Source organism: Thalassophryne amazonica, chromosome 2 (assembly GCF_902500255.1).
Source record: "Thalassophryne amazonica chromosome 2, fThaAma1.1, whole genome shotgun sequence".
Lineage (NCBI taxonomy): Eukaryota > Metazoa > Chordata > Actinopteri > Batrachoidiformes > Batrachoididae > Thalassophryne > Thalassophryne amazonica.
The window spans coordinates 129,507,535-129,519,819 of NC_047104.1; the positions used below are offsets into that span (position 1 = coordinate 129,507,535).

At 43.7% G+C, this 12,285-nt stretch overlaps 1 protein-coding gene across 1 annotated transcript in view; it reads right to left on the reverse strand.

The window, feature by feature from the left end:
* Window positions 1–12,285, reverse strand: part of samd4a (sterile alpha motif domain containing 4A) — a 218,707-nt gene that overhangs the window by 109,856 nt on the left and 96,566 nt on the right. Inside the window, 1 exon segment of the mRNA XM_034163535.1 lies at window positions 11,432–11,873. Coding sequence (XP_034019426.1) covers window positions 11,432–11,873 — 442 coding nt within the window.

Sequence of the window (12,285 nt, forward strand, 5' to 3'; positions counted from 1 at the left end):
AAATAAAAGAATTTTATTTTATTTATTTTATTTTGGAAAAAAATAAAAAGGACCTATACTTTATTGACAGCCCTCGTATAGTGGGATCACAGTTTGTGTGTTTAAAGCCGCAGAACAAATAAAGCCAGCGAGCTGCAGAGCCAGCGAAGAGCACAGAGGTGGCTCTCCAGGAACCCGTGGTACGGTTCTAGCTGGTCTGGTGCATTACAGGTGGACAGCAGCCTGGCACACAGTGCACAACCGCGGGACTGTGCCTGACCATTTAAAAAAAAAAAAAAAAAAGGGGCATCTTTAAATGCTGCTGTGATTTGAAAACCCACAAAGGGACCAGGTGTGGGAGGGCTGGAGGTGTGGACCAAACCCATGCCTAAACGTGCACCAACATGGCGTTTATCATGGCACTACGTGGCTAGTGTGGCTGATGTGAACCATTCGAGGCTCTAATGACCTGTTCGGTCGTGGCTCACTAGAGGCTGCTACGTGGCACATGCGGGGTACAGAGAGGCAGTAGAGGCACCTTCATAGCGGATAAGTGATAGATGAAAACGTGGGTCATTCTTTCGATAATTGCTGACACACCCATGCATGGCTCATTATTCATCCTTCATTATTTGGTGGGACCCAGGCTTTATCCCCACAGCATGATACTGCCACCAACATGCTTCACTGTACACATGGTGCCTGGTTTCCTCCAAACTGACGCCAAAGAGTCAATCTTGTCTCATCAGGCCAGATAATTTTGTTTCTCATGTTATGAGAGTCCTTCAGGTGCCTTGTGGCAAACTCCAGTTGGGCTGCCATGTGCCTTTTACTAAGGAGTGGCTTCCGTCTGGCCACTCTACCATACAGGCCTGATTATTGCAGCGTGGTTGTCCTTTTTGGAAGATTCTCCTCTCTCCACAGAGGAATGCTGGACCCTCTGACAGATTGACCATCAGGTTCTTAGTCACCTCCCTGACTAAAGCCCTCTCCCCTGATCGCTCAGTCTTAGGACGGGCAGCCAGCTCTAAGAAGATTCCTGGTGGATTCCAACTTTTCCATGTATGCATGGATGGAGTACTCATTGCGACCTTCAAAGCCAGCAGTAGTGTTCCTGTACCCCTCACCCAGATTTGTGCCTAAGACAAACCTGCCCTCAGGGGTCTACAGACAATTCCTCTGACATGCACAGTCACTATGGAACCTTATATGTAGACAGGCGTGTGCCTTTCCAAATCATGTCCCATCATCTGAATTTACCCCAGGTGGACTCCAATTAAGCTGTAGAACATAAGAATGTTCAGTGGAAACAGAATGCACCTGAGCTCAATCTTTGGGGCTTGGGCTTATGTACATGTGATTTCTTAGTTTTTTTTATTTTTTATTAGTAAATTTGAAGAATCTTAAAAATAATCATTGCATTGTCAATAAGATCAGTAAATGGAATAGTTCTGACCTATGCTGAATGCTTGGTTTGCCAAAGTAAAGGTCAAACAATGTCAACATCCATCGGATTCTATGACATGTGACATATGTTACCCTATAACGTGATAACTAAGCATGACACATGGTGCAAACTATTCCCTTTTAAATCCCTATAAACTCAAGCAATAATTTGCATTTTTTTTTTTTACCAAAATTTGAGCAACTTTACTTTTGACCTGTGTATGAACTGAAATTGACCCTTTGTCACAATTTTTGCCGTTTTTACCCCATAACATTCCAGTCAGATAGTCCAAATTATACTTTTTGAAATCTTTATTTTCAGACAAATTAATGTGGTATAGGTTTCAATATGATTGGAGCATCTTTTCATTTTGACCCCTGTGTAATTCTTCAGTTGATCCCTACATGGCTCCTATTTAAAATTCAAGTGGCCAATTGTTTTTCTCAAACAGTAATGTCTATGGAGTATTTCTTGAATATGGTGTCTTTGTATCACCGAATTTATGCAGATTTCCATTGTATAATATTCTGTTATCTGCTGCACTAATTGGTGCGGGCCAGCAAGACAAATTAACATTTCACTCGTCTGCCCCATGTGTGGCGTGCGCACAGCACACACGACCCACATGCCACACAAGTAGTTAACACCGGGCATATATTTATATTGGGATATCGCGCAGCATTGTAAAAGGGATTATACACACCAGCCCTTCCCCTACCAATAATCTGGTGCATATTTGTTTTTGTTGGGTTTTTTTTTTGTTTTGTTTTGTTTTTTTAAGTGTAGATGCCGACCAGATGGAGTGGTGTCATGGTGGTGATGTCTGGTGGAGCGCCGCACTATAAAGCGGCAGACCCAAAGGCATTTTCACTCTTCTCTTTGAGCACCTTGGACAGTGCGGAAAAGTGCGAATAAAGTGGCGCAGGTAGGTGTTTTGCTGTGTGCACTGATGTGGAATGATGGTCAGGATGTTAACAACACAGGCAGCTGCAGTTTGATTTCTAATCAATTATGGCAGCACATTGGATTAGTGGTCAGCACTGTTGCCTTACAGCAAAAAGGTCATGGGTTCGATTCCCTCCTGTGGCCTTCTGTGTGGAGTTTGCATGTTCTCCCCCTGTTTGCGTGGATTTCCTCCAGGTGCTTGGTTTCCTCCCACCTTTAAAGACTTATCACTGTCCAGGTCTCCCTTGCAAAAGAGGTCTCGATCCAATGGGACCAACTGGTAAATAAATGTTAAATTAAAAATTAAATGTGATCATCCCCAGTAATCTGATGCACATTTTTTGTTGTTGTTGTTTAAAGAGAGGAGATGTGACCAGCTGAAGGTGCTGTCACAGGCTGAAAGAGAAGAGCGACAACGCCCACTGTGGGTCTGTGCTTTCATTATCGCGTTGCACTTAACACACCACACTAGAGGTGGAACGTGAGATGTACTTCTGTATGTTGTGCTGTGATCCCTCGCTGTTTACAGTCCACGCCTTTACCATTTGTACACGCCCTGAAAAATATTTAGTTGGTGTTTCTCTTCATGACGACTCACTGGAGCAGTACACTTGGATGTTTCCATGAATGAATGGAATGTTGCTTTTAAGTGCCAGAATTGTTTATCATGACATCACAGTGCCCTCGAAATGCTGCTGAAAAAGCTCTGGCTTCCCCTCCCCCCAAAACATACCGTCACAACAGCCGCTATCGGCAGATGATAGAAGCTGAGGAGAGGTACGAAGTGATACTGGGTTTGCTGAGATGCTAGTCCACATGCACTCCTCACTCAGTGGACATGCATGGATCATGTGGGTCAGATATACAATTGGCACAGGCTGACAGTACAAAATTACCCACGCCTTCGTGCACAACAGCCATGCAGCCAGTACGTGACAACTACAGGGCCAGTACTCTTTCAAAAACTTTCCATCAGATATCTACGGCACGCCTTCGGGCTGCCGCTCATTGCAACCCCATACGTACGAGGTCTGTGAGAAAAGTATCGTACCTTTTTATTTTTTTCAAAAACTATATGGATTTGATTCATATGTTTTTACGTCAGCCAAGCTTGAACGTTCGTGTGCATGCATGAGTTTTCCACGCCTGTCGGTTGCATCATTCGCCTGTGAGCACACCTTGTGGGAGGAGTGGTCCAGCCCCCTCATCAGATTTCATTGTCAGGAAATGGCGGAATGATTTGGGCTTTTTTTCCATCAGAATTTTTTCAGAAACTGTTAGAGACAAGCAGCTGGAAACCATTCGAAAAATTTATCTGGCTTTCGGTGAAAATTTTACGGGCTTCACAGAGAATAAGGACTGTTACTACAGGTTTAAGGACGCCCCACAATGGAGAGGCAGAAAATACCACATCATTTCTAAACGGATCGCTGTGTGGAGCTGGGACCGTCGTGAGCAATTTCTCTGGTTATCACAAGAGCTGGACATCAGCCATTTTCTGGCAGATTTCACTTTTAACAAGAGATTTTGTCATGGAAAGCCGCGCAGAGGCTTCGCGCGTCAGGACCGATTCGCTGATCGAGCAAGACAAAGAAACACCTCCATTTCGTAGTGTTAGAGGACAAGTTGGGACATGCCCAGCTCTCCTTTGTCTCGCTCGATCAGCGAATTGGTCCTGATGCGCAACGCCTCCGAGCGGATTTCATGACAAAATCTCTTGTTAAAAGTGAAATATCCGGGGATTGGGCAGGCAACTCTAAAACATTAATTTTGTTGGTTTGGAACCAAGATTTTGCTCGTTTACTAGTGTGCTTGGGGTCATTGTCTTGTTGAAACACCCATTTCAAGGGCTGACCTCTTCAGAATAAGGCAACATGACCTCTTCAAGTATTTTGACATATCCAAACTGATCCATGATACCTGGTATGCGATATATAGGCCCAACACCATAGTAGGAGACAGATGCCCATATCATGATGCTTGCACCCACCATGCTTCACTGTCTTCACTGTGAAACTGTGGCTTTGAATTCAGAGTTTGGGGGGTCGTCTCACAAACTGTCTGCAAGCCCTTGGACCCAAAAAGAACAATTTTATTCTCATCAGTCAACAAAATATTCCTAAATATAACCTCTTCTGCACGTCTTTTATTTAACAGAGGGACTTTGCGGGGATTCTTGCAAATAAATTAGCTTCACACAGGCGTCTTCTAACTGTCACAGCACTTACAGGTAACTCCAGACTGTCTTTGATCATCCTGGAGCTGATCAATGGGTGAGCCTTTGCCATTCTGGTTATTCTTCTATCAATTTTGATGGTTGTTTTCTGTTTTGTTCGACGAGTCTTTTTTTTGTCCATTTTTAAAGAATTGGAGATCATTGTAGATGAACAGCCTATAATTTTTTGCACCTGCATATACGTTTTCCCCTCTCCAATCAACTTTTTAATCAAACTATGCTGTTTCTTCTGAATAATGTCTTGAACATCCATTTTCCTCAGTTTTTCAAAGAGAAAGCATGTTCAACAGGTGCTGGGCTTCATCCTTAAATAGGGGACACCTGATTCACACCTGTTTGTTCCACAAAACTGAATGCCACACTACTATTATTGTGAACACCCCCTTTCTACTTTTTTTTTTTTTTTTTTTTTTACTAATAGCCCAATTTCATAGCCTAAAGCCCAGGTTACACATAGAGAGTGTTGTCGGCGGGTAGTACACTCAACAAAATATAAACGCATCACTTTTGGTTTTGCTCCATTTTGTATGAGATGAACTCAAAGATCTAAAACTTTTTCCACATACACAATATCACCATTCCCTCAAATATTGTTCACAAACCAGTCTAATCTGTGATAGTGAGCACTTCTCCTTTTCTGAGATAATCCATCCCACCTCACAGGTGTGCCATACCAAGAGCTGATTAGTAGGGATGGGTTATTGATAAGGTATTATTCTCTGAAACGCCTTTGGAGACGGCTTATGGTAGAGAAAATGAACATTCAATACACGAGCAACAGCTCTGGTTGACATTCCTGCTGTCAGCATGCCAAGTGCATGCTCCCTCAAATCTTGCGACATCTGTGGCATTGTGCTGTGTGATAAAACTACACCTTTCAGAGTGGCCTTTTATTGTGGGCAGTCTAAGGCACACCTGTGCACTAATCATGGTGTCTAATCAGCATCTTGATATGGCACACCTGTGAGGTGGGATGGATTATCTCAGCAAAGGAGAAGTGCTCACTATCACAGATTTAGACTGGTTTGTGAACACTATTTGAGGGAAGTGGTGATATTGTGTATGCGGAAAAAGTTTTAAATCTTTGAGTTCATCTCATACAAAATGGGAGCAAACCAAAAGTGTTGCGTTTATATTTTTGTTGAGTGTACGTAGACCGAAGTTCACGGTAGTTCCGGCTGTTTTTCGCGGTGGAAAGGGGCGGAGCATGCGCCGGCGTTTTGACCGCCGTACTAGCTGCAAATACGCGGATAAAACGCCGCTAAATCCGCCAAATAAAGCGGCGTTTTGACGCCGTAGCATCCGGCACACGTCAGGCAACGGGGGTTAATACCCAGTTCTATCCTTTACAATCGCAGGTTAGATGCGCGTGAGAATGGCGGTGTTCTGCTGCCGCCGAAAATGCCCTGTGTACCGCTGGATTTATCCAGGCAATCCTGCGTTACTCCAGGAACTTTTACATATAGGCACCGCCCCCAGAGTATAATAGGCTGAAGCAGCTGTCACTGCAGGAGGAGGGAGCTCATCTCTCAGCCTTTTCTTTCTCTCCTTTTTTCCCCTCAACGTGTTGCTCTTCTCCACCACAGGGCTACCCTCTGCTTCTGAACTAGACCTCTTGGTAAGTCCTTACTGCTGCCAATTTTCTTTAGGAGGCATACTGAGCTTCTCTGCAAAAATATCTGGAGCTGGCTGCGAGTGAGAGGCCTGCATGCAGCACGCTAGCGTTTTTATACTGACCGCCGCCTATCGGCCGTTTGGAACACCATTAACTGGAGGTGGCGTTTAGAACAGAGTACTGTCCACTAGCGCTGCTGTTTTGTCTGCCTCTGTCGCCGGTTAAGACGCCTTTGAGGATGCCGATGTGGGCTCTATTGCCGTTTTACACGCCGTTGGTTAGGGATAAAACACCTGCGGCACTACAGGAAGGGGCAGGATGACACAGCGATTAAAAGTATCAAACGCCGTTGTTCGCGTTGTCTCCGTCGTCACGCGAATTCTCTGGGAGCGCTCCCAGAATTATTCGACATGTTGAATAATTTTTTCGACGATTCCTGGTAAAGCCGGAACTAGCCACGCCCCCTATGCCGGCGTTGACAACGGCGTTTGATCCTTAAGATGGCCAAAAACTCTTCCGGGACGCTTCCAGGAGCTCTTACCGTCTACGTGTAAACGGGGCTTTAAGAGTGTGCATATCATGATGCTTGGTCTTGTTGGATTTGTGAGAATCTACTGGTACCTTGTTTCCATGTAACAATAAGAAATATACTCAAAACCTGGATTAATCTTTTTAGTCACATAGCACTACTATATTCTAAACACTACTGTATGTATGCACCACACGCGTGGGGAATTGTGACGCAGGCTTTAGCTGAACACCCATAAGCTCTGATCCTTCAGTCGGCACAGCATTCATTAAAGGATTACATTGGGAAACCTTTGTCAAGTATTAGAATAGTTGCAATCACAAATGCCAAAAAAGAAGCCTTACGTTAACACTGTCCAGAAGCTGAGTTGACCTCTCTGGGCCTTCGACGCCATCTGCGTCATTTCAACCTTTCCTGATTTAAGGTTGAACATAAATAATGAATAGAGTTGAATTATTCAGTCCAAACTGAAAGAACCAGCTATTAATTTGGACCAAAATAATCATTTGCGATATTTGTGAATTCTGGAACACAGGATCTAATTTAAGCTGACTTGTATGTTTTACATCTTAACATTTAAAAGTTACATGATTGTAGCCAATATATATAACAAAAAACAGTGTTTCAGGGATTCACACTGGTAACAATACAAAAACCTGACACTATTAAAAACTGTTTTGGGCTCTTTGCTATCATAAAATACTCTCTGCATCATTAGATTAAAGTTACTGTATGCATGTATGTAAGTTCATTCTAAGATATTGTACTAATAATAAAGATGCCAATTAAAGGAGACCTGCATTGAAAAAAATGCAGTCAGATTTTTTTGAACAACAAATGACTTACATTTACACATGAGATCCTTCTGAATGTAGTAAAGTAAATCTGCAAGCCCAGATCTGTCATTCAACGGAGAAATCATTTGAAAATGACAAATTTACAGCTAACATTTAGCCCTCCGCAAATTGTCCCTCTCATCACGGATGCTGCCGAGACGTCACGGACAAGACCCTCTCCAGCATGCATTGCACCAATTGCACCTTTTTCTTGTCTTATACGGAAGGATCTACTTTTTAAAAAGTTCATATTGTCTTGCGGTACATTTGGTGAGTACACATTTGTTTTATTTGTGCTTGAAAATTATTTGGGGGACTTTTTTCATACGCCCGTTTCATTGAGTGGTGTCGCAATGAAAATCTACTGTCTTTCGCCTCCGGTACCATCGCGGGATATGGAGGCGAGACCCGCAAAGAATACCAGTCATTAAAAATATATAAACCTCTCTCAGCGTCCATGGAGCTCTGGGGCTCCGATTGCCGAGACGTGCGGTGCTGTGGATTTTGCCGCAAGAAGTCTGTCCTTGCAGCAACAGGTGTACCGGCCGCTTCACATTAAAACAGCGAGCGTAATCTCAGGACTTGTGCCAAGTGTGCTGCAGCTCCATTCAGTAGACAGAGAGGTGATGCCGGTGTTGTGCGCTGAATCTGGCACAACACCGTCTGCAAAGCAGACACGGGCGGTGTGAGTGGCCCGCATCGGCAGTTAACGAGCTTGTTAACGAGCCCGCAGACTTAATAAGCGCAGCGGAGGCAGAGAGCGGGAGAGGAAGAACAGCGCCCGCTGTCTATGTCGTTGCTGATCTGAGCACACAGATCTGTATCTCACATTCATTGCAGCTTACTTTTTGGATGTTGAAACCAGGACATGTATAAGTAACATTACTAACAGATAAAATCAATTTCAACGCGGGATTGGACTGAAGGCGGGAACGCGTCGTCTTGTCCCTGACGTCATGGAAATGATACGGCTGTACAAACTGTTTTCACAGAGGGCTAAATTTTAGCTTCAAATTTGTCATTTTTAAATGAAGATTTCTCCGCTGAATTACAAATTTGGGCTTACAGATTTACTTTACTGCATTCTCAAGGGTCTTATAAATACATATCAGCTATTTCTTTCTGAAATCTGACCACATTTATTTCAATGCAGGTCTACTTTAACAACAACTTAATGAGTCATCAAAAAAAAAAAAAAAAAAGAAATGTCTGTGGTCCTGAATGAGAACAAGGTGTCCAGTGTTTTACAGAATATTTTAAAATACTTCAATGCCTGATTAATTGCAACATAAACTGTATCAGTGCATAAAAATTGTCTTTTCCAAACTCATAAAAATTACAAAAAAGAGAAAAGGAGAAAACTGATCTGGGTTTATAACTTTTGCAAATAGATGAGGATGTCTTGATGAGGAAGTCATGTTTCTACAGCAATGTCAGTATATGAAAAGCAAATGAAGTCATATTTTAGAATTACAGAGTATGAAAAATATCAGCACAATTGGTTATTCTGACATACGAGGTCTGTTAGAAAAGTATCCTACATTTTTTTCAAAAACCATATGGATTTGAACCCTCGTGCGCATGCGTGAGTTTTTCCATGCCTGTCGGTTGCTTCATTCGCCTGTGAGCAGGCTTTGAGTGAGGTGTGGTCTACCCCTCTTGTCTATTTTTATTGCGAATAAATGTCTGAACGATTTGGATCTTTGCTGCATCAATTTTTTTCCAGAAACTGTAAGACCTCCAGGTGGACACCGTTCCAAAATTAATATGGCTTTCAGGGACGATTTTATGGGGATTAAACAGATTAAGGAGTGATCCAGACGGTTTTAAAGACCGCCCACAATTGCTGAGAGCGCAGCAATGGACAGGCTGACACCCCGCACAAACAACCAGATCATTTCCAACGTGAAAGCTTTGTTGATCCAGGACCTCGTCTGACTTTCACAAAAAGGCAGAAGATGTGGACATCAGCACTTTTTCCGGCACATTCCACCGTTACAGGAGGTTTTTTTTCATGGAAAAAGAAGCCGAGGGACGCGCCATGGAGCCGTTCATTATGCGGGACAAAACAACCTCGGTCTTGGTCTCACAGGACGGCTTAAAGGTGGATTTCAGACGGATTCCGGTTGCTTTCCAGTCGTGTGAATATCCGATTATGATTATGCATGCGCTGGACATGCCAGAACATGTCCCATGAGGCTTCATCATGGCGTTTCTTTGCGCCGAGCGGCTGCACCACGACGCGTGGAATTCCTCCACCTTTGTTCCTCTTTCCATGACAAAAACTCCTGTAACAGTGAAATGGGCCGTTCATTTTTAAACTGAACACTGTCTTGATCCGGTATGTCCTCTGACTAGCACAGGAATTGTGAAAAGACATGGACATCTGCACTTTTCCAGCACATTAAGACAGATGTGCGGAGGAGTTCAGCGCGTCGTGGTGCAGCCGCTCGGCGCAAAGAAACGCCATGATGAAGCCTCACGGAGCATTTTATTGATGGCATTTTGAATGCACAGAGATACCGTGACGAGATCCTGAGGCCCATTGTTGTGCCATACATCGATGAACATCACCTCATGTTGCAGCAGGATGATGTACGGCCCCATGTTGCAAGGATCTGTACACAATTCTTGGAAGCTGAAAATGTCCCAGTTCTTGCATGGCCGGCATACTCACCAGACATGTCACCCATTGAGCATGTTTGGGATGCTCTGGACCGGCGTATACGACAGCGTGTACCAGTTCCTGCCAATATCCAGCAACTTCGCACAGCCATTGAAGAGGAGTGGACCAACATTCCACAGGCCACAACTGACAACCTGATCAACTCTATGTGAAGGAGATGTGTTGCACTGCATGAGGCAAATGGTGGTCACACCAGATACTGACTGGTATCCCCCCCAATAAAACAAAACTGCACCTTTCAGAGTGGCCTTTTATTGTGGACAGTCTAAGGCACACCTGTGCACTAATCATGGTGTCTAATCAGCATCTTGATATGGCACACCTGTGAGGTGGGATGGATTATCTCAGCAAAGGAGAAGTGCTCACTATCACAGATTTAGACTGGTTTGTGAACAATATTTGAGGGAAATGGTGATATTGTGTATGTGGAAAAAGTTTAGATCTTTGAGTTCATCTCATACAAAATGGGAGCAAAACCAAAAGTGTTGTGCTTATATTTTTGTTGAGTGTATTTCATTCACAGGCTTTGCATAATTGTGCTTGTTTGAAAATAAAAAAATCACTGTGCACGTCTGTAGTCAACATCAACCAACAACTCATCCTGTAGCATCTTTTCTAATCAAAACAAACTATAAAGCATGCAGACTTCACATTTGGTTCAGAATATTTGGTCTACTGGTGTGATGTGCATTCTCGCCACAACTATACCATGGTCCACTTGCAACCAGACCAAGTCCCACCTTTACAAAAGAACCTTGGTGCACTTGTTTGGTATGTACCAGAGTTCAAATCTTTGTTCACACCTTCCGAACCAAAGCAAAATATCTGACTAAACACACCACAGTCTGAAAGAAATGGACCAAACAGGGTAGGTGTAAAAACAATATTAATACGAGAAGAGGTTTTGAGCTTGACCGAGTAAAAGTAGAGCATGGTTCTCAAGGAGATGGTTTAGGAAGCACAGATCTAGACTAATTAAGACTCACACAAAAGAGAGTTCACTTACTAGTATTACTGCCTCCACCAGTTCCAACTGTGTTGATTGTTGCTGGTACAGAGGATGAATGGGTAGAGAAGTAGGTGCCCCATTCTCACAGCCCTGCTGCTGCCATCCGCCGCTTAGTCCTGCATCCCGGGAACTCTGCCACCCATTAAGGCGATCCTCTGAGCCATAGCGTTGGTGAAGATGCAAAGGGTAGAGGTTTCCAGATGATGAGTTGATAGTAGAGGAAGAAGAACTTGAAGAGGTGAGCGTGGAAGGAGGTGTGGATTGGTGGTGGGCGTGATGTGGCCCAGCAGGAGGCGGTCTTTCCAGTGAATCTCCCATGGGCAGCAGCCCTCTCCTCCAAGTGGTTGAGCCACAGCGCCAGGGCAGCACGGTCCTCAAAGGAAGTAGCGGGATGAATGAGAGCGTAGGACAGAAGCTGGCGAGACTCCTCCAGGTGATGGCCATGCTCAATGGTGTGGGCTAGGATGCGTGGCAGCAGGCGCATGTACTCCCCCTTGGCTTCTACATTACCAGGTTTGAGCAGAGGGAGATGAGTGAGGACGAGAGATATGACACGTTCCTTTGGTTCACCTTGCCATTGGCTGATCACCGCTGCAGGAGATAAAAAGAAACAAAACATGTTAATTAGTCCACCATTTCCCATGATGCAAAGCTAAATGTCAAAATGTTATGAAAAGTCTGACTTTTGATCATTCTCAAGATTGAACAACATTTTTTATTTCCAAGGTCTCAGCTGTGGACACTTTTTCTTGAAGATACATCATGCAATAAAAAAAATGCGTTTTTGGACAACTGAACACAAGATATGCAAGACGTCAATTCCTTGGTGAAAGCCAATTCCATAAAAGATCCACAAAAGACACTGTTTGGCCTACAGAGTCTTAAAGTGACCATAAAGTGCACCAATGCAGAATTCTATCTTGAGAAAATGCGATGTGACCTCATTTACCAAGTTGACATGGAGCATATCAAATCAAAAGTACATAATTTAAGATTTCAGCAA